Source organism: Scyliorhinus canicula, chromosome 5, assembly GCF_902713615.1.
Source record: "Scyliorhinus canicula chromosome 5, sScyCan1.1, whole genome shotgun sequence".
NCBI classification, from domain to species: domain Eukaryota; kingdom Metazoa; phylum Chordata; class Chondrichthyes; order Carcharhiniformes; family Scyliorhinidae; genus Scyliorhinus; species Scyliorhinus canicula.
In genome coordinates, this window is record NC_052150.1 from 130,994,791 (window position 1) to 131,017,736 (window position 22,946).

Sequence of the window (22,946 nt, forward strand, 5' to 3'; positions counted from 1 at the left end):
TCAGGATTAGGTTCAAATACATAGTCAGCTGATAAAGTAAAACATTATTTCAGCTGTATGAGAGAGATTTAATGAATGTATAGCTAGTATGCAGCTTAGAGTTAGTGGGTTGCAATTAGTTCTGTTAATATGTCTTTCTTGGCAGCAATAGACCTTTTCATTGCATATAAAGTGATTTAAAAATCTTACTGAACCTAATTTTAAATATTTATCCCATGTCCCAAGAAATACACAAAATATAATATTGGAGACTTAATAGAGAACAAGCAGAATACTTTGAATGATTAAGTACAATAATAAGATAGATACATGAACACAAGTGTGCCAGTCATACAAATTGTGAAGTAACTCATGGCATTACTACTTTGTCTTAAAATTTATGTTGCTTTCCTCAATTTGTTTTTGATGGAAATGCATCCATTTAAATCTGACCTCACACAGCTTAAATACATTTCTTTGAAATATACTCCGAAATCTCATTACAAACAATGAATAATTAGTATTGTCCAATAAATTTTGAAAATTATACTGTCCATGCTTAAATCAAAGAATGCACAAATTGAAGCAGCAAGTGTTGGATCTAAAATATCAACCTGCTAATTACCTGCTTATTAAGCCAATGCCACAGCTTTCAGATAAAAACAAGAATTGAAGAGTTACTAAAATAAAAAATTTACATAAGGTAACAAAGGCAGTTCAGGTCAAAAGTAAAGCAGATGTTACCTATTCAAATGGAATGACAGCCACTTGTATTTTTTTAGGTAAGGATTGGAGAAGAGATTAGCGTCTGAGGATCAGAAAATACATAACGTAACTAAAAATGGAATTAGGAATAACCTGGGGAAATATCGAGTTGTTGGGTTACGGGTATAGTGTGGACGCGTGGGGTTGAGTAGGGTGATCATTGCTCGGCACAACATTGAGGGCCGAAGGGCCTGTTCTGTGCTGTACTGTTCTATCTATGACTTGTATGAAAGAGATTTAACCTACTAAATTTAAGAAATCTCAAAGAAGGCACACCTTTTTGGAAATTCATGATGCATTTAGATTTCAGCAAAGCTTTTGACACCATGCCACACAAGCAGGAAGACACTGAATATAAGACAAGCTTCTGAGATGTACTGAAAAGAATTCAGACAACGCTATCGATCTGGAATGTTACCTCTCTCTTTACACAGATGCTGCCATGACGTGCTCATATTGCCAGCATTTACTGCTCTATATTGTTATTATTATTAGGAATTAATCAAAGATTTGGGAACCTAGACAAACACAAAGATATCAAAGGAATGGGTGTCAAAGGAATGGATTTGAGGCAATGTTGAATAAGCACAGAAAATAAACTGTAACTGCATAGATTTGAATGGTGAGTAGAAATAACATTTAATGTGGAGGAATGCAAGATAAGGCAAGTGGATTACAAAAGGGAAAACAGTGGTGATATAGCCTGCACGGTTCTAGACTACAGGAGACAAAACAGCAGCAAGGCTCAGGGAAAATGTTAGTCAGCAATTAGAGCTCAAATTGAGTTTGTACAAAGCATAGTTGTGGGCTTCTGTGTCTAATACTAGGATCAGTAGTACAGTAAGAATATCCGGATATAGGAGTCTTACAGAAAAGAAAAATTAAGCAAATGCATAGCTGACAGCATCCATGGGGGGTGTAGAGCTATAGATCAAAAGATTGTTTACATCAGAGCATAGAATAGATAAATTGAAACTTGATGATATGCTGAGTTTGCCATAAACCTCGAAGGACAGCCAGTCACAGTTTAATTGAGGGAAGGTGCACATTAGTTTAGATTGAACTACTGTATAAAGTAGTACACCTGTGGATGGACTATTTATGGAGACAAGAAAGATTTGAGACATAACTGGGTGAATCGAGGCAGTGATTGAGATGGTGATAAAGGAAAAGTATTAATCTGGGGGTCCAGCCACTTGAATGCAGAACATGTTTCATTATTGCACTCCTAAAAGTCCAGGTTAACATTACACATAATAAAAATACATTTTAATATTTTATAAAATTATAAGTTAGAGGACATCTGGTGAAGTGATAAATCAACACATTAATGAATTCTGTGTCCTTCAGTAGAGATTTTGGACAAGTTGTAAAGAAAAGCCAGAGGCAAATATTTAACGAGAAGTCATTAATACATATTATAGCTCTGGTGGATAGATGCAACGGTTTAGTTCAAAGATTATGATCTATAAAATATACCTTACTGTCAGCTTTTACAATGATCCTTCCAAGTCCTCTGATGGGTCTAGGAGCCAAAGCATCCTGTCTTTCTTTAACAAAGGTCGACAGAATCTTCCAATAGTTACTTATATGTCTCTCTGCAAAGTTCATTAATCCAAAACGTAGGACCAATTTCTTAAGCCCCCAAACTGTTAGCAAAAAAAGGATTTAAGAATACTTCATAAAAATATAAACACTAAATAACCAAAAATAAACTCAGCAATGACAATTTATTTTCATGTTGTTTAACTAGACTAATATGCTTCTTGGTTCTCCATTTCAAATGGGACAATAGCTGTACTGCACCTGAACCACAACTTGCATTTCTATAACATCTTCATCATAGAAAGACATCCCAAGACACTTTACAGATGCATTATCAGACACATTTAAATGCAAAGCTAAAGAGGAAATTATTGGAAGAGATGCAAACGATTTGGATGAAGAGGTGACTTAGCTGAGAGGGATGTTGAGAATCAGGGGGTTTCAGGAGAGAAATCAGAACAAAAAACCCCAGATGGAAAGGCAAAGCCACCAATGGGCAAAGGGACAGGGTCTACATTAAAGACTCAAGTAGGAGAAACATAGAGTTCAGAGGGCTAAAGGACTGCACAACAAACATAGGTGTCCACATAATTGGTAGAGAGGTAGAACTAGATATCATTAGCATACATGTGGAACTTGACCTCCTGATTCTGAATTAGTTTTGCGATGAAAAGCTGAAGCATATATCCGTGGCAGATTCCATTGTAATGGTTCGAGGACAGTAGGAGAAGCAAATCTGAAGATACTCAGATAGCTAAAACTGGAAACTGCCAAGTGCAATAACATTTATCTGACAACAGAGGAGGCAGAGGAAGAAGGTTGTGTGGTCAATTATAGTAAAGGCTGCAGAGAAGTCAATGTGAGATAATGCGCCATGGTTAGTCAAAGAGAATATCAAGCAACTATGATTCAAGCCATTTCAGTGCTATGGTAAGGATGGAAAAATGATTGCAGCGATTCAAACATGAAGGAGGAAGGGCACAAATTTGGAACGCGACAACACTTTGTTCAAAGATTTAAAGAGGAAAGGAAGTTGGAGATTGGATAAAAAGAAAAATGCTGAAAACACTCAAAGATCATCAACCTTAAATGGTAACCCTCCCTTTGTGTCTGCACACATGCCACCGGATCAGTTGCATATTTGGGCACTTTGTTTCAATTTAGAATCCCAGAATCTGCAATAATGTGGTTTTCAAGATGATATATATATTTTTTTAAAATATTTTTATCTCCTTTTTCACATTTTCTCCCAAATTTAAACCCAACAACAAACAATAATCAGTATCGAATGCAATGTCAATCCCCACGTCAATAATAACAATCCCATCCTCCCACCAAACATTAGTCGCATGTTCACACAAATGACAAAAAGGAATCAGGAATCACCCATAGTCACCATCAACACTTACAGTCCCCCTCTCTCCTGCGTTCCCCCCATAATGTTCGAATGTTTGATGTAATCCAATTCTCTAAAGTGCATAATGAATACCGCCCATAAATTGTACAACCCCTCCATCCTTCCCCTCAGTTCAAATTTGACCTTCTCAAGAGTCAAGAATTCCAGCAGGTCCCCCCCCCCCCCAACCCCAACCCCAACCCCCCCCAACCCCCCCCAACCCCCCCCACCAACCCCAACCCCCCCCCGCCCTCCCCCCACCCACGCCTGGGTGGAGAGGTCACTCTCCACCCTAACAGGATCCACCTTCGGGCAATCAACGAGGCAAAGGCTACAATATCTGCCTCCACACCCGTTTCCAACCAAGGCTGGTCCACCACCCCGAATATGGCCCCCGAGAGCCCGGGTCCAGTTTCACGTGCACCACTTTAGAGATTACCCTAAAAACCACCTTCCAGTAATCCTCCAGCTTTGGACAGGACCAGAACATATGAGCGTGGTTTGCGGGCCCACCCCCCCCCCCCTCCCCTGCAACTTTCACACACATCTTCTACCCCCTCAAAGAGCCGGCTCATCCTCGCCCTTGTAAGGTGTGCTCTATGTACCACCTTCAGCTGTATCAGGGGCTGGTTTAGCTCACTGGGCTAAATCGCTGGTTTTTAAAGCATACCAAGCAGGCCAGCAGCACGGTTCGATTTCCGTACCAGCCTCGCCGGACAGGCGCCGGAATGTGGCGACTAGGGACTTTTCACAGTAATTTCATTGAAGCCTACTCGTGACAATAAGTGATTTTCATTTCATTTCATCAGCTCCAACCTCGCACACGAGGTGGAGGCAGGCTTTCACTTTCCGGAGCATCTCATGCCAGAACCCCTCCTCCATACCCTCATCCAACTCTTCCACCCACTTTACCTTGATCCCTTCCAGCGGTGCCTTCTCCTCTTCCAAAATAGCCCCGTAAATCCAGCAGAGGGCAGCAGAGCGGAGCTGCTGATTGGCTGTTGCAGGGAAAATTTGCATCAGTGCATTGCGGTCACTGTATCCAGAATGTGTACATGAGCAAGACACCCTTCGTGTTCAAGTGAAGGCAAGTATCCAGCAGGGCGCAGCGAAGCGGAGCTGCTGATTGGCTGTTCTGGGAAAATTTGCATCAGTGCATTGCAGCACTGTATCTAGAAGGTGGTTTATGGAGGAGCTGTTGTCAAGTGACAGTTAGATCCCAAACACTTCTTCAGTGTTTCCCTCCCTACCGCCTCCTCTAACCAAAAAAAAACAATCACTGTAAGGATCCCAGCCGAGTAAAGATCAAGAGGGAGACATGAGGACAGGTAGAAGTAGAAAGAAGTTGATCCGTGACATCATAGCCTGCAGCTAAGTGATTGGCTGGTGACTAGTAAGTAGTTTTTCTTTTCCCTGAGGTGTTCTCGTGCAGGGCGCAGTGGTTGCTGAATGAGTGCTTGCTGAGAAATGGAGTAAAAAAATTTTTAAACGTACTGTTGGGAGTTTCCAGCTAAATCCGGTCGGAGTGAGGACAGAGTGACTGCTGGGTAAGTAGTAAAGATTTAATTGTTTGCCCGGGTCCATAACAGCCGATTGCTGTTCTCGTGCGGGGCGCAGTGGTTGCTGGTTAAGTGTTTTATTTTTACCTGTATTTAAGTTGGGCGGTTCCTAAACCCTAGATACTACACTTGTAGTGTTCCCCCGCCCTTCCACCTCCTCTAACTTAAGGGGTTGAGTGAATACCAGGTAAGCTCTTTCTTTCTTTTTCTTGTTTTATCTAGAGGGGATGGCAGAGAAGGCAGTGCAATGTTCCTCCTGCAGAATGTTTGAGGTGAGGGATGCCATCAGTGTCCCTGCTGATTTCATCTGTGGGAAGTGCACCCATCTCCAGATCCTCAGAAACCACATTAGGGAACTGGAGCTAGAGCTGGATGAACTTCGGATCATTCAGGAGGCAGAGGTGGTAATAGTTAGTAGCTTCAGGGATGTAGTTACTCCGAAGAATCAAGATAGATGGGTGACGGTGAGAGGGGCTGGGTCGAAGCAGTCAGTGCAGGGATCCTCTGTCGTCGTTCCCCTCAGTAACAAGTATACCACTTTGGACACTGTTGAGGGGGACGACCTACCGGGGTAAGCCATGTTGAACGGATCTCCAGCACGGAGTCCGTCCCTGTGGCTCAGAAGGGAAGGAGGGAGAGCAATAGTTATTGGGGACTCGATAGTTAGAGGGACAAATAGACGGTGCTGTGGCAACCAAAGAGACTGACAGATGGTATATTGCCTCCCGGGTGGCAGGGTCGTGATGTCTCGGACCGTATTTTCAGAATCCTTAAGGGGGAGAGGGAACAGTCACAAGCCGTGGTACACATCGGTACCAACGACATAGGTAAGAGAAGGGACGGGAATTTAAAACAGGAATTTAGGGAGCTAGGGTGGAAGTGGAGAGTCAGGCCAAACCATGTTGTCATCTCTGGTTTGTTGCCGGTGCCACGTGCTAGCGAGGTGAGGAACAGGGTGAGAGCGCAGATAAACACGTGGCTGCAGGGATGGTGTAGGAGGGAGGGTTTCAGTTAAGTGGATAATTGGAGCACATTCTGGGGAAGGTGGAACCTGTACAGACAGGACGGTTTGCACCTGAACCAGAGGAGCACCAATATCCTGGGAGGGAAATTTGGTACGGCTCTTCGGGGGGGGTTTAAACGAATTTGTCAGGGGGATGGGAAAACGAGCTGTAGTCCAGAAGCCAGTGTTGAGAGTAGTGAGGTACTGAGGAGGGTATCAAAGTCACAGGAGTGTACCAGCAGACAGAAAGGTGGGTTGAAGTGTGTCTACTTCAATGCAAGGAGCATCCGGAATAAAGTAGGTGAACTTGGAGCGTGGATTGGTACTTGGGACTACGATGTTGTGGCCATTACGGAGACATAGTTAGAACAGGGAGAGGAATGGTTGTTGGAAGTTCCTGGGTATAGATGCTTCAGTAAGAGTAGGGAAGGTGGTAAAAGGGGCGGAGGAGTAGCATTGTTAATCAAGGATAGTTTAACGGCTGCAGAAAGGCAGTTCGAAGGGGATCTGCCTACTGAGGTAATATGGGCCGAAGTTAGAAATAGGAAAGGAGCGGTCACGTTGTTAGGAGTTTTCTATAGGCCCCAAATAGTAATAGAGATGTGGAGGAAGAAATTGCGAAACATTATGGACAGGTGTGGATGTCTCAGGATAGTTGTCATGGGTGATTTTAACTTTCCAAATATTGATTGGTATCTCTATAGTTCGAACAGTTCGGATGGGGCAGTTTTTGTACAATGTGTGCAGGAGGGTTTCCTGACACAATATGTGGATAGGCCAACAAGAGGGTGGGCCACATTGGATTTGGTACTGGGTAATGAACCAGGCCAAGTGTTAGATTTGTTTGTGGGAGAGCACTTTGGAGACAGTGACCACAATTCGGTGTCTTTCACTATTGCAATGGAGAGGGATAGGGCCATACAGCAGGGCAAGGTTTATAATTGGGGGAGGGGTAATTATGACGTGATTAGTCAAGAATTAGGGAGCATAAGATGGGAACAGAAATTGTCAGGGAAAGACACAAATGAAAAGTGGAGCTTGTTCAAGGAACATATACTGCGTGTCCTTGATAGGTATGTCCCTGTCAGGCAGGGAGGAAATGGCCGTGTGAGGGAACCATGGTTAACGAAAGAGGTTGAATGTCTTGTCAAGAGGAAAAAGGAAGCGTATGTAAGGATGAGAAAACAAGGTTCAGTTGGGTCGCTTACAAGGTGGCAAGGAATGAAATTTTAAAAAAAGGGTTCAGGAGAGCTAGGTGGGGGCATGAGAAGTCCTTGGCGGGTCAGATCAAGGAAAACCCCAAGTCATTTTACTCTTATGTGAGAAATAAAAGAATGACCAGGGTGAGGTTAGGGCCGGTCAAGGACAGTAGTGGGAACTTGTGCATGGAGTCAGAAGAAATAGGAGAGGCGTTGAATGAATACTTTTCTTCAGTGTTCACCAAGGAGAGGGGCCATGTTTTTGAGGATGAGAGTGTGATATAGACGGGTAGGCTGGAGGAGGTAGATGTTCTGAGGAAGGATTTATTAGCAATTTTGAAAAACATTCGGGTTGACAAGTCCCCTGAACCAGATAGGATATAGCCACGGGTTCTTTGGGAGGTAAGGGATAAGATTGTAGAGCCTTTGGCTTTGATCTTTGGGCCCTCACTGTCCATGGGGATAGTGCCAGAGGACTGGAGAGTGGCGAATGTTGTTCCTCTGTTCAAGAAAGGGAATAGGAATGACCCTGGTAATTATAGTCCGGTTATTCTTACTTCGGTGGTCGGAAAGTTAATGGAAAAGGTCCTGAAGGATAGGATTGATGACCATTTGAAAAGATGCAGCTTTATCCGGGATAGTCAACACGGATTCGTGAAGGGTAAGTCTTGCTTCACAAATTTCATTGAATTCTTTGAGGAGGTAACTAAGTGTGTAGATGAAGGTAGAGCAGTTGATGTCGTATACATGTATTTTAGTAAGGCGTTTGATAAGGCTCCCCATGGTCGGTTTATGAAGAAAGTAAGGAGGTGTGGGATGCAGAGAAATTTGGCCAATTGGATAAGTAATTGGCTATCACATAGAAGACGGTGGTCTTCGACGGTGGTGGTGGATGGAAAATGTTCAGACAGGAGACCAGTTACTAGCAGTGTACCACAGGGATCAGTGCTGGGTCCTCTGCTATTTGTGATTTTTATCAATGACTTGGAGGAGAGGGCTGAAGGGTGGGTCAGTAAATTTGCTGATGACACCAAGATTGGTGGAGTAGTGGATGAGGTGGAGGGCTGTTGTAGACTGCAAAGAGACATTGATAGGATGCAGAGGTTAGGATGTGGAATGGGCTGCCTGCTGTGATAGTGGAGTTGGACACTTTAGGAACTTTCAAGCGGTTATTGGATAGGCACATGGAGCACACCAGAATGACAGGGAGTGGGATAGCTTGATCTTGGTTTCGGACAATGCTCGGCACAACATCGAGGACCGAAGGGCCTGTTCTGTGCTGTACTGTTCTATGTAAACCGCCGATACTATCCCCTTCTCCAGTCCCCCTGTCATCAGCACCTCCTCCAGCTATGTGGAAGCCGGCTCTACTGGGAAGCTCTGTATCTCCTTTCTGGCAAAGTCTCAAACCTGCATGTATCCAAATATATCCCCCTGCTTCAGCCCATACTTCGCTCCCAGCTCCTTCAATCCTGAAAACCGACCACAAGAAACAAATCTTTTAGTGTCCTGATTCCTTTCTCAGTTTTCAAGATGATATTTTTAAAAATAAATTTAGAGTACCCAATTAATTTTTCCAATTAAGGGACAATTTAGTGTGTTCAATCCACCTACCCTGCACATCCTTGGGTTCTGGGGGCGAAACCCACGCAAATACGGGGAGAATGTGCAAACTCCACACAGACAGTGACCCAGAGCCGAGATCGAACCTGGAACCTCAGCGCCGTGAGGCCGCAGTGCTAACCCACTGCGTCACCGTGCTGCCCTTCAAGATGATATTAACAGTTTGCTAGCATGCAAAGGGAAGAAGAGAGGCCAGTGTTTTAGTGGCACTGTGGTGAAGAGAGCAAGAAGCAAGATGAGTTCAGAGAGGATATGGGGAGATAGGAGAGAAAATTGTGGATTGGGAACCAGGGTGGAGAGACTCTTGAGAGGTGTTTTGATTGGTGGACGTAGGAAATGGAATGGGTTGGTCTTAATGTTAATGAGGAAGAGGTTTAGGAGTTCCTCTTATTAGCTGTTGGAGATTACAATGGAGGGGGCAAGGGTTCAAGGAGATGGATGGTAATTCTGTTGTGTTGGTTTATCTCAGGAGACATTAGCTTTCTTATTGTAGAAGAAATATTTCTATAAGCAATGTTTTTTCCTTCAAAACACTTATTTACAAAACTAACAATATACAAGGTAACAAAGGTAGCTACAATTTTTCTCTTAGGTGCTTCACACTCATCTTCTCTCAGTAAGTGACATTAGTATGACACAACACTTTACACAAATGCTCAGCAGCTATTATTAGTTGACCCTTTAATTTACATCACTCTTCATGTCTTTATCCCCATAATTGTTATACACACAACCCTCCAAGCCTGCCTCAAAAGTCTCTACTTTTAAATGTATTGTCTCCTTGGTGGTTTCTACAGTCGCCCTGAATGAGTGCAGAGTTCCTTTTATCATCATTCAGGATCTGTTTGCTCCAATTTATTCCCTGAAAGTTGTCACCCCTTATTTCTCTTATTTATGTTTCTGTAGGTGTGACAGACGATGCAGCACATCCTGCTAATGGTTTCCAGTACGTTGAAAGCAAAGCACTCCAGTTCTTTTGGATTATGCCTGTTTTTGTTTGGGCCAGATAGAATCTTGGTTGTTGCAACTTCTTTACCACTGTACCTTCTCACTGCTGGTCCTTGATCCACACCATCTCTCTTCCTTTCAAGAGTGGGAAGGTTGTGAGCCCTACATCTGGTTGGTTGAATGTACTGGCTTGACTTGCTCTGCAACTTTCTTCCTTTTTCCTGGCCTGGCCATTTGGTATTGACATACGGGGACAGAAAGGGAGTTGGACTCCAAGCCTACAGCCCATCAAAAATTCACACGGGGCAAAACCATTCTGCAACGATGTAGAACATTAACGGAGCAGGGCTAGCTCAAAGTCTTCATTTTTTCTTAGCAAATCTTATATGACACATACTCCTCTCCCAGCCTCTTCATTGGACTGATGGTATTTTGGCAAACACATGGCATGGACAAATCCATACAATGCTGCAAGGGATTGGAAACATTCATTGGCAAATTGTTGGCCCTTGTCTGAGGTGACAATGTCTGGAATGCTGTGCATAGATAACATCTGCTTCCCAGAGGTTTTAATGTCGTAGGCACGGTAGCACAGTGGTTAGCACTGTTGCTTCACAGCGCCAGGGACCTGGGTTCAAATCTCAGCTTAGGCCATGGTCTGTGCAGAGTACGCACGTTCTCCCCATGTCTGTGTCGGTTTCCTCCGCGTGCTCTGATTTCCTCCCACAAGTCCCGAAAGACATGCTTGTTAGATGAATTGCACTTTCTGAATTTTCCCTCAGTGTACCCGGAACACTGTGTTGTGACTAGGGGATTTTCACAGTAACTTCATTGCAGTGTTAACGTAAGCCTACTTGTGACACTAATAATGATGTTATTATAATGGCTTCAGAGGTGAGGCTATAAAAAATGCTTTTATGTGAATTCAAATAGAACATAGAACATAGAACGTAGAACATAGAACGATACAGCGCAGTACAGGCCCTTCGGCCCTCGATGTTGCACCGACATGGAAAAAATCTAAAGGCCATCTAACCTACACTATGCCCTTATCATCCATATGCTTATCCAATAAATTTTTAAATGCCCTCAATGTTGGCGAGTTCACTACTGTTGCAGGTAGGGCATTCCACGGCCTCACCACTCTTTGCGTAAAAAACCCACCTCTGCCCTCTGTCCTATATAGGTCAATATCAAGACACTGCCACGGTGTGCATGAGAGATGGGAAGCAGGAGAGTACAAGTGGCTATGGGAGGCGCCCGAGGCAGTGGTTAGGGGGAGTTCATATCGATCCGGGCGCATAGGGAAAGGGTGGAGCGAGCAAAGATGACAAGGTTGGTGTACGGGATTCTGCGGGTGGACAGGAGGTATTCGGAGGCCCCAGCGGCGGGATTGTTGAAGGAGAGGCAGAGGCTCCAGATGGAGCTATGTTGGTGTCCATGGGGAAGGCAGTAGGGCAGTTGCGGAGGACCACAGAGACAGTGTGCAAGTACGGGGTTGCTGGTCCACCAACTCAGGAAGCAGGAGGCGGAGAGGAACATCGGAAGCGTGAAGGACGGGAGGGGAAAGAGTGGTACTGGATCCAGTGTGGGTGAATGGAGTATTTGAGGAGTAGCTACCCTACTACTATCTCAGTGCATGCATAGAGGAGGTGACTGGTAGCAGCTCCTGGAAGTGAAGAAAAGGGAAACACCTATGGAATTTCATTTTAAATCGGTCTGCTTTAGGTACTTTGATCATTAACAGCCAAGTCTAGACAAATCCTACAATTGAGCTGTCCACCAAATCAGAACTGTATTTTTAAATTTATAAAGACTGACTGATTAATCATAAGGTCTATCGCAATAAAAATTTGCAATGATACTGCAACTTTAAATAGAAAAAAACTTCTTGGGGTTTCATCAAACAAAAATGGAACTCAAGAAAAGGAGATGATATAATCGAGTATAGCTTGGTCAAAGAGGTAGACTTTAAATGGGTCGCAAAGAGGGAGAACAGACAGAAGGATATAGAGTGGGAATCCCCTAGTATAATGTACACTATAAACACCAAAGGGGTCAAAAGCACGATTGCACAATCGCACATTGCAGGAATGAAGCACAAAAGGTTGGAATCAGAGGAATGTTAGGTGGAGATGTGACAGGATCAAAAACATTACCAGCCACTGGTACTGGGAGCAACTCGAGAATCCAAAGGTTCAGCCAGATCTGTACAACAGCGATAGACCAGACAAGCATCACAAAATAGATGTCACTTGTTTTCTTCTTCTTCATAAACGATACTATTTGAGGTTTTGGTATTCCTAATGGAGTGTAGGTGGAGGATGAGGTGGAAGAACTGGAGTTTCGAGTTTCATCTGATCCTAATGAGAAAAAAAAATATTGCACACTTAATTCAGCAATGGGATTTTTACAAGTGTCTATAAAATGAAGTGGGCATATTGATGCTATTAAATCTGGTCTACAGAGTGACTCCAAATTAACAAAACTGTCAAACTTCAGCTAACAAAAAGATCAACTTCAGAATGCACACATTTTTAGAAAGGGAAAAATAGCAATTGGACTCCATCAAATGTGTCCCTCTTTCATGTATATACCCATCTTCTGAACTATTATTTTAATCGGTCTCTCCATCAATACATCTGATTGTGACTTGAATTCAATATGCTGTTTGCTTTAATGGTTTCCATGGCAACTTATTCTACAATGATTCTTCCTTAACTAAAAATATTCAACCCTTTCTCTTAATTTTGATTTGTGTTCTTTGGTATATAAATCAGTCAGCACAATAAACATTTTTTTCCTTGGACATTTGACTCAATTCCCCTCATAATGAATTAGATTGGATTGGATTTGTTTTATTGTCATGTGTACCGAGGTACAGTGAAAAGTATTGTCCTGCGTACAGTCCAGACAGATCATTCCATACATGAAAAAAAACATAGGGCATACATAAATATACAATGTAAATACATAGGCACAGGCAATGGGTGAGCATACGGAATACAGTATTACTCAGTGGAGAAGTTGTGTGAAGAGATTAGTTCAGTCAATAAGAGGGTCATTCAGGAATCTGATAACAGCAGGAAGAAGCTGTTTTTGAACCTGTTAGTGCGTGATCATCTGATCAATGAAGGAGTGCAGAACATAGAGGGAGGGAATAGCCTGAAGTCATGGACCATGTTGGAACAAATGACAGGTCAAGAAAATGTTTACGGTCGTACAGAGTATCAGGAACTAGGAAGAAAGTTAAAGAGCAAAACCTCAAGACAGTAATCTTTTGATTACACCCAGTGCCAGATGCTCGTGAGTACAAGAGCAGTAAGACAAGATTGGCTTTCACGTAGCTGGATAAATGGTGCAAACAGGAGGGTTCCAGATTCCTAGAGCAATGGGACCAATCTGAGGTAGGAATGAATGGGCTGTATCTTAACTAGGTTGGGACCAATATCCCCACAGGGAACTGGTGCTGTGGAGGAAGTTTTCAATTCATTTGTGAGGGAGAGGAGAATCAGGATGAAACGATGAGGACATACAAGGTGTAGAAGACTGGAAAAGACAAACAATGTTAGAATAAAGAGCAGTCAGGATGGCACAGTGGCTCGCACTGCTGCCTCACGGTGCTGAGGACCTGGGTTCAATCCCAGCCCGGGGTCACTGTCCGTGTGGAGTTTGCACATTCTCCCTGTGTCTGCTTGGGTCGCACCCCCACAACCCAAATGTGTGCATGGTAGTTGCATTGGCCATGCTAAATTGTCCCTTTAAAATAAAATAAAGAGCAGTCCAGTAGCAGAAGAGATTAAACAGGAGGGAAATATGAAACAGACTGGATATGAAACAGACTGGAATGGGTTGAGAGTGCAGGTGTGTAAATGCATGGCATGTGGTACATAAGCTTGATGAGCTGCAGATACAAATAGCCACATGGGATTATGGTACAATGACAATAACAGAAAACCATCCTCATTAAGCAGAGGAATGGTCACTTAATATTCCTGGCTACAACATATTCAGGAAAAGATGAGATAAAAATAGATTAGGCACTTAAAAAGCTGGCAGCACGCAAAATAGAAAAAAAATCTCACCAGATAGGATGCTGAGGGAAGTAAGAAATGTAAATTGCAGGGGCTCTGGTCATATTCTTCTAATCCTCCTTGGATATGGAAGTGGTGCCAGATAACTGGAAGATTGCAAATGCTACATTTCTGCTCAATGCAGGGGAGAGGGATAACTCGGCAACTATCGGCCAGACAGCCTAACTTCACTGGTGAGAAAATCCTTTGAGACTCCAGGACAAAATGAATAACTCTAGGTTGGGTTAATAAACTGAAGCCAGGACAGGTTTGTTAAAGGCTAATTATGTTTGACTAACTTGATTTGAGTTATTTGATGTAGTAATGTTGAAGATTGATGTGCATAATGATTTTCAAAAGGTATTTGATAAAGCATCACATAATAGATTTGTTAGGAGCGGTACAGTGGCGTAGTGGTTAGCACTGAGGACCCGAGTTCGATCTCGGCCCCAGGTCACGGTCCATGTGGAGTTTGCACATTCTCCCAGTGTCCACGTGGGTCTCATTCTCACAACCCAAAGATGTGCAGGTTAGATTGATTGGCCATACTAAATTGTTCCTCAATTGGAAAATTTTTAGATTTATTCGCAAAATTTAAGAGGCAGTGGCTATTTCAATACATAACCCTAAAAGACAAATGCAGTGAGCAGTGGTGAAGAGCCACTTTTCAGACTGGAGGAAGTGTGCAGTGGTGCTGAAACCATTGTTCTTTTTTAATATATATTAATATCCTGGACTTGGGTGCACAGGGAATCATATTAAACTTTACCAATAGCATTAATAAAAAATGATGAGTTTAGTAACAGATTCCAGCAGGACATAGACAGACTGGTGAAATAGGCACTCACCCAGCAGGGTCAATTTTGGACAGATAATGAAGCGATTAATTTTGGTAGGAACAATGAGAAGAGGCAATACAAACTAAATAGTACAATGCCCAATAGGATTCAGGAAGAGAGAGACTTAACAGGTCACTGAAGGTGGCAGAACAAGTTGAGAACCTTGTTAAAAAAGACCTTGGCTTAACAAATAGAGGCATAAAGTACATAGACTAGGCATTAACTTCAGCATTATGGCCAATACGGGCTCTATACTTTAGGAAGGATGTCAAGACCTTTAAACGGGTCCCAAGAAGATCCACTAGAATGGTATGAGGGATGCAGAACTTCAGTGACATGGAGGGGCTAGAGAAACAGGGAGCAGAAAAAGTGGGAGATTTGAGAGATGTGGTCAAAATCAAGAAAGATGTAGATAGCATAAATAAAGCTAAGCGTTTTTTAATGAGAGTTTGATCAGTAAACAGAAGGCATGGATTTAATACGATAGGTACCGAAGAGGAGATTTTTCTTCTAACATAACGGCAGGATTCTTCAACCCATCTGCCCACCGTTCGGAAATTGCCACCCAAGGTCAATGGACCTTTACATGGTTCCCATCTGTGGCAATCTTGCGGTGGGTGCGGCTAAAGTTGGTGGCAGGTTTAATGGTAACTTTCACCAGGGAATTCCATCTTTACTTCAAAAGGAGACCTATGCAGGTCTGGGGGGGGGGGGGGGGGGGGGGGGGGGGGGGGAGATCAGGGCAATGTGACTATTTGAACAGCCCTTTCAGATAGGTTGAATGTCCACTTTTTGTGCAGTATGACTCTGATGTAAGAAATTAGGTTAAGAAAGTAATAAGTAAAATGGAGAACAAGGAGAGAACCTCAATATGTTCAATATAATAATAAAATGTTCTACAAAAAAAAAGGACTTGACATCCTTCCTAAGTGACTTGACTGCTGAAAAAAAGAGAGACATGCTGCTGAAGCTTTTTGATTTAAACTCATTAGGACAAATGCAAGAATACCAAATTTTCAATGATCAGAATTTATACTACAGGAAGAAAAGGAGGGCTGATTGATTGGCATGTCAACTCTGATTGGCTGAGGTGCTGCATGGAGAAAGGGGAGTATGATCGGCTCCCCAAGCTCCTGGATAATTCGAAAGAGGTGCAAGGTTTGAATATATTCCTTGTATTTTCAGGGAACAGGATCCTGCGTTTGAATGTATGTTGCATCCATCAAGCAAGATGAGGCACATTAAGTGCTTGACTGATTATCTTAATTGGTTATTTGTGGAACTTTCAGCGTTTCAGAATTGTTCAGCGAATATCGCACAATTGTGGAACCACATCCAACAGCAGGTGTTTTATTTCAGGTTTTGAAGTTGGACTGGTTGGGTACAGTCTCCACTCGGTTACAAATGAACGACCAAAAAAAAAATATGTTGCTGGAAAATACTTCTTACACATTTGGCTTTGCACTAGCACTGAAATTCACTGAACTTTGCTTTACCGGGACAATTTTAGGTAAACTGGCCATATTTTAAGCACAAAAGGACAGCACGGTAGAATAGTGGTTAGCACTGTGGTTTCACAGCGCCAGGGTCCCAGGTTCGATTCCCTGCTTGGTCACTGTGCTGAGTCTGCACGTTCTCCCCATGTCTGCGTGGGTTTCCTCCGGGTGCTGCGGTTTCCTGCCACAGTCCAAAGATGTGCTGGTTAGGTGGGTCGGCCATGCTAAATTGCCCTTTGTATCCAAAAAAGGTTAGCAGGGGTTATTGGATTAGGGGGACGGGGTGCAAGTGAGGGCTTAAGTGGGTCGGTGCAGACTCAATGGGCTGAATGGCCTCCTTCTGCACTGTATGTTAAAAAACGAAAAGAAAAGAGGCAGCCTTTGGCCCGTGTGAGAGTTTGCGCATTACACAGCAAACAATGAGCTGATCAGGATAGCCACTGCCCCACAGGACAGCTTTCATGTGCTCTAAGGGAATGTATCTCAAAAACTTGGAAAACATTCCTTCAATTATTTGTAATAAACAGAGTACAGATGGTACCCAATCAGCTTGAGCTTGCAAAACCCAAAGTTAAAGATCTTCTGTTAGATATGATTCTACAAGTACTGCCCAATCCTGAGTTTGGCAATAGCTACACGTTGATCATCTAACAAGCTCTTGACATGACTCATTACACTTGCTAGAAGTGGCATACATTCACATACAGGGACCTGTTCCCTGCAAACAAAATGAATATCTTCAAGCCTTGCACATATTTTGAATTACCCGGGAGTCTATAGTCTCCCTATGCTTTCTCCATAGCAATGTCTCGGTCAATCAGTCGACTTGCCAACCGATCAACACCCTTTCCTGCTGAATACAAATGCTGTGATAATTTGAAATTTGGCATTCTTGCATTTCTCCTGACGAGTGCAAGATGAATAATTGGACAACATGTCCCTCTTTTCAGCAATGTTCAAGTTATGTACTGCCAAGTGACTGTAAATATATCTGCAAGATGATTATTAAATGCAAGAGTAGTGAGTTAGCAGGATGCACATATACTTTTCAGTATAGGCAAGATGAGGTATATAAATAAAAGTATTAGGGAAGTTGGTTATGCTAAAGGAGGATACGTGTTCTACATCTTTGTTGAAGTATGGTAAAGATTGGTATTCAAGAGTACCTTTTTTTTAAAAATGGAACCAAAGTGCTGGGATACAGCTAAAGAAATTAAGAGAAATGGGGAAATTTTATACTGGGGCTATGAGTGGATTTGCGTTTAAGAATTGGACAATTTAATACCCAATTTTTAAAACTTTATATTATGATCTAGCTACTTACAGACCTATTAGTCTGACATCAGTGGTAAGAAAATTTTGGAATTTAAAAAAATATATTTTATTACGAACATGTAAAAAGAACAGTAACATACACAACAATGCACTCAAGTACCTCACAATCCAGTTTGTACAATTTCTACCCGCTACCCTTCCCCCCTCCACATCCCCCGTGACAGACAACTCTTCAAACATTGGCATGAACAATCCCCATCGTGTCTCAAAGCCCTACTCTGACCCCCTCAACTCAAATTTGATCTTTTCCAACCGTAAGAAGTCAGACAGGGCCCCCAGCCAGGCTGCCACCCCCGGTGGCGTATCCACCCTCCAATTCAACACGATCCTTCGCCGGGCAATTAGGGAAGTGGAGGCCACAACATCGGCCCCCTTCCCCTCCGTCAGCTCCAGCATTTCTGATACCTCAAAGATCGCCACCATTGGGTCCGGCCTGACCTCCATCCCCTCAATCTTGGACAGCATCCCAAACACCACTTCCCAGTACCTCTTCAGCTTCTCATAGCCCTAGGACATGTGCGTGTGCCGGCCCTCGCCGGTACTTTGTGCACTCGTCGGCTACTCCTTGAAAGAACCATCTGGCCTGGGCTTGCGAAATCCAAACAACTGTCCTGGCTGGACACAATTCACACCTCTTTAACCTGGAATTACCCCGCTCTCTGGATCTGTAAAGTCTTAATTACCTGTAACTGCTCGCATTCAAAGCATAGTCTTGCATCTTTGACTTTGTCTATATATATGTTTCTGGAACATACGTTGTCATTCACCTGAGGAAAGAGCAGTGCTCCGAAAGCTAGTGATTTGAAACAAATCTGTTGGACTTTAACCTGGTGTTGTAAGACTTCTTACTGTCAAAAGATTTCTTACTGTCAAAAACAGGAGTTGGGGAGCGGAGGGTCTCGGAAATACACAAGGAATTAATGGAGTGGGAAGAGCTCCCAATTGAGGAGGTGAAGTGGAAGTGGGAGGATGAACTAGTGGGTGGGGGGCTTTTGGAAGGCGGGCTATGGCAGAAGGCACTGAAAAGAGTCAATGCATCCTCTTCCTGTGCCAGGCTTAGCCTGATCCAGTTCAAGGTGGTCCACAGAGCTCATATGACTGTGGCCCGGATGAGTAAGTTTTTTGAGGAGGTGGAGGATAGGTGTGGGAGGTGCGGGGGAAATCCGGCGAATCATGTACATATGTTCTGGGCGTGTCCGAAGCTCAGGGGATTCTGACAGGTATTCTCAGATGCCATGTCAGAGGTCTTGGAAGGGAGGGTGACTCCGAGTCCAAAGGTGGCAATATTTGGAGTGTCAGAAGATTCGGCAGCTTGGGGGGCCTCCAAAGTCGGGGGCGTGGGTCAGTGACATGGCAGAGTTTCTCAGGCTAGAGAAGATTAAGTTTGCCTTAAGGGGTTCATTACAGGAGTTCGCTCGGAGGTGGCAGCCATTCATCAACTTCTTTAAGGAAAACTGACTGTCAGCAGAAGGGGGGTGGGTGGGGAGGCATGGAAGTGGAGCATAAGGGCAGTGAGTCTAATATATGGGTAGCTAGGAGTTAGGGCGGGGAAGTTGGATATGTTACTGTGGAGTTTTTGCGTGTTTCGGACTGCTCGGTTATTTAGAATGTTGATATGTTAAAATGTTAAAATTATAAATGCCACAATAAAATTGTTTCTAAAAAAATTTCCTTTGACACAGCTTGCTTCCTCAGCTGATGAGCCAGCATGCGACTTGCTCCCGTATTGACCCCCCCTCGCCCTCTTTAACTGCCCACTGCCTTCCCCGTCTTCAACCTATCAAACTGCCCCTGCAACCTTGTCCTCTCTGCCAGCAATTAGTGGGGTCCCCGCGTATCCCCTGTCAACCTCAACTCTCTCATGCAACAGTCGTCCATACTCCACCTTCAACCTCCTGTCTCTGCGTGCCTTGATCAAGATAATCTCCCATCGGGCCATCGCCTTCAACGCCTCCCAGAACGTGGCCGCCGACCCCTCCCCATTCTGTTTGATTTCCGCATACTGCCCCATCGTCGACCTCACCTTTTCACAGAACCCCCTCATCTACCAACAAATCCATCCTCCATCACGGCCTCTGCATCTGCCCCTTGTTGAACCTTACCTCCAGCCAGTGCGGCGCATGATCGAATATCATAATTCCCGCATGCTCCACCCCCAAAATCTCCAACAACACCACCCCACTCACCACAAAAAAATTAATTCTCAGTACAACTTATACACATGAGAAGGAGTATGCTCACACCAGAGGCTCACGCCTCCACTCCCTCTATCGTCCGATATCATCCCCCTCCAGTTCTGCCTCCTCGAATACCACCCTAAATCAGGCCCATCCAAGATGGTCCCCCTCCTTGTCCATGACCATGCTCAATCTCCAATTCTGCCACATCGCAATCCCCCTCCCATCTCCCCTTCAGCCACCTCTCTCGGCCTCCTCTTCCCTTACCTCACCTCTGTTCATCATCAGCATCACCTGCCAGCATCGCAGCTCCCGCTCAAAGGCCCCCCCTCCGCCACCGATAAAAAAAAATTAAAGTCACTATCCACCCCCTTCAAAAGAAAAACAGCACAGGCAGCCGGGGTGGGGGGGGGGGGGGCTGGCTATCCCTGTGCATACTTAGAACTCCCCAAAATACAATAGCAACAACAAACATACATCACACATACCCTCCAATCTTTACAGATGCGGCTCATCCACTTCCCACTAACTCAGTTCTTCCCCAGTTTATGGCCTTATAAAGTAATTTGCCTCTTCTGGCATTTCAAAATAGGTACTCCTGGCTTTCAAATGTGACCCACAGTTTCACCGGGTGCAGCATCCCAAATCGAATCTTCCTTCGGCACAACACCGCCGTGATCCTGTTGAGTCCTGCACGCCTCTTCACCAGCTCTGTGCAAGTATCTTGATATATTCCGACAGGGTTCCCCTCCCATTCGCAGTCTTGCTTCTCCCTGGCCCATCGCAAGATCTTTTCCTTGTCCACAAATTTGTACATCCGCACAATCACCACCCGCGGAGGCTCCCCTGCTTTCAGCCTCTGCCTTAAAGACCTTTGGGCCCTGTCCACCTCGGTGGCATTGTCCAGCACTCCCTGCTCCACCAGCCCAGCCAACACCCTTGACACATATTTTGTGGCACTTGTTCCTTCCAGACCTTCTGGCAGCCCCACAATCCGCAGGTTCTGCCACCTAGATCTGTTTTCTTGCTCCTCCACCTTCACCCTCAGCGACATGTATAAAACCCCCAGGGTCCCCACCTTTACCTCCAGGGGCACAATCTGGTTGCTCTGGTCAGACACCACTGTCTCCACCTCTCGTATCTTCGCCCTTTGTGCATCAAGACACTTCCCCACTCGGTCCATCGACCTTCACAGGGGTGCTACTGCTCCCTGGATGGCCTTCGACCCCATGCGTCTCCTTCCTTTGCTTGTGAAATTCATCTTTGATGTAGGCCAACTGTTCTATCTGGGCCTTTCCCATTGGCACTGACCCTTCCCCCTCTGCCATTTTTGCAATTATTGCTGTTGTTCCTTAGCCAGGTCTTTGACTGTTTTTGTCTGGGTCTGGTAGCCAGTTGACATCCTAATCTTGGGGAGAACCACTCCCTCTACACCTTTTGCACCACTTTCCTGCCGGAGATACTCCCTTACGAGTATAAAGTGCCCAAACCAATGCCTTTGAGCCGGAGCCACCTTGTGTGCGAACACTCACTCCATGGCCGCCACCAGAAGTCCCTGAAAATTTTGGAATCTTAACAACTTGAAATTACATGATCCTTTAATCTCATAAATTTCCCAGCTTTTAAAGATTAAACGATTAAATACCTGGATGCAAATCAGCAAACAGATTTCAGAAAGGGAGGTTGTGCTTGACCTACCTGATTGAGCTCTTTGAAGAGATGATGGGTATGACGGATGGGGAAGGTGTGCAAATGGACATGTAGAAGGTTCCACACCAGAGACTAGTGGGGAAGATGAAAGTGTATGAAGTTAAAGGGAAGGGTAGCAAAATGGATTTAAAATCTCAATAGAAGAGGAAACAAAAAGTAGAGGTTAAAACAGTTTATAAGTGATGGAAAATAAATAGCAAAGTCCAACACAAGTTCAGGACAGCACGGTGGCGCAGTGGTTAGCACAGCTGCCTCACGGCACCAAGGACCAGGGTTCGACTATGGCACCAGTGTGGAGTTTGCACATTCGCCCCGTGTCTGCGGGGTCTCACCCCCAAAACCCAAGGTTAGATGGATTAGCCACACTAAATTGGGACTAAAAAGAATTCGGTACTCTAAATTTATTTTTTAAAAGTCTACACAAGTTCTGCTCAGGAACCATCTGTGTGCATCAACATTTTTTAAAAATAGGTGACTGCTGGAGACAATACTAAATTAGGAGGCAGAGTAAATAATTGAGGACTAAAGGAAATGCAAAGAGATATTGATATGATTCAATTCCATCTGCCACTGTTTCATTCATTCTATGTTAACAAATGTGAGATGCCATATTTTGGTTAAAAAGCTAACAATTATACTTTGAATGGAGAAAGACTGAATGGTATGGAAGAACAGAGGAGTTCAGTTTCATGTTCAGAAGACATTGAATGTAGTACAAGTAGGTAAGCCATAAAAAACTGAAGGAATACTGTATTTTATTTCAAGTCTTGTATATTGTAATCCAACTATAATGATAAATCTGTACAAAAGCCTGAAGAGGACTTTTGTGAAAGCACGGTCCACGGTTTATGCTCAACTTCATAGGGGAGATTTTAAGGCAAAAGAAAGGGTACAGCAAAGATCATTAGTATGCATCCTTGGCATGAGGAAGTACAAATACGAAAGATTGAGTTGCCCTTATTAAGACAAAGGACATTGCTGATGATTTTCTAGAGGGCCTAAAATTATGAAATTATGAAGAAACAAATAGAAATAGGCAATGCCCAGTAATAAGTCTATTGGGGGTGGAGGGAGAAATCAAAGGTCCATGCCAGTGTTAAAGGTATTATCCAATAACAATGTTCAATGGTTGCCTTATATGGACTATCACAATCAGTGCTTACTGTACATATTAGATCCTTCCCAATTCACATGAAGCTGATCTTACGTCAACATGGGCAAACCTAGATACACATTCAAAAATTTAAACGACATAATAAAATTACCTGCTACAATGAAAATCATTACCAACAAAAGAAA

General features: G+C 43.8%; 1 protein-coding gene across 4 annotated transcripts in view; it reads right to left on the bottom strand.

Annotated features, from left to right (window-relative positions):
• tmem245 (transmembrane protein 245) overlaps window positions 1–22,946 on the bottom strand; it is a 241,383-nt gene that overhangs the window by 180,901 nt on the left and 37,536 nt on the right. For 2 of the 4 annotated variants that reach the window (XM_038797670.1, XM_038797673.1), the window contains exons 5-8: window positions 21,636–21,719; window positions 12,177–12,380; window positions 2,224–2,393; window positions 605–628 (exon numbers count right to left, since the gene is read on the bottom strand). In XM_038797670.1, the coding sequence (XP_038653598.1) occupies window positions 605–628; window positions 2,224–2,393; window positions 12,177–12,380; window positions 21,636–21,719 (482 nt within the window). The remainder of the gene's footprint in view (window positions 1–604; window positions 629–2,223; window positions 2,394–12,176; window positions 12,381–21,635; window positions 21,720–22,946) is intronic. The other 2 variants (XM_038797672.1, XM_038797671.1) reach the window with 2 other exon arrangements.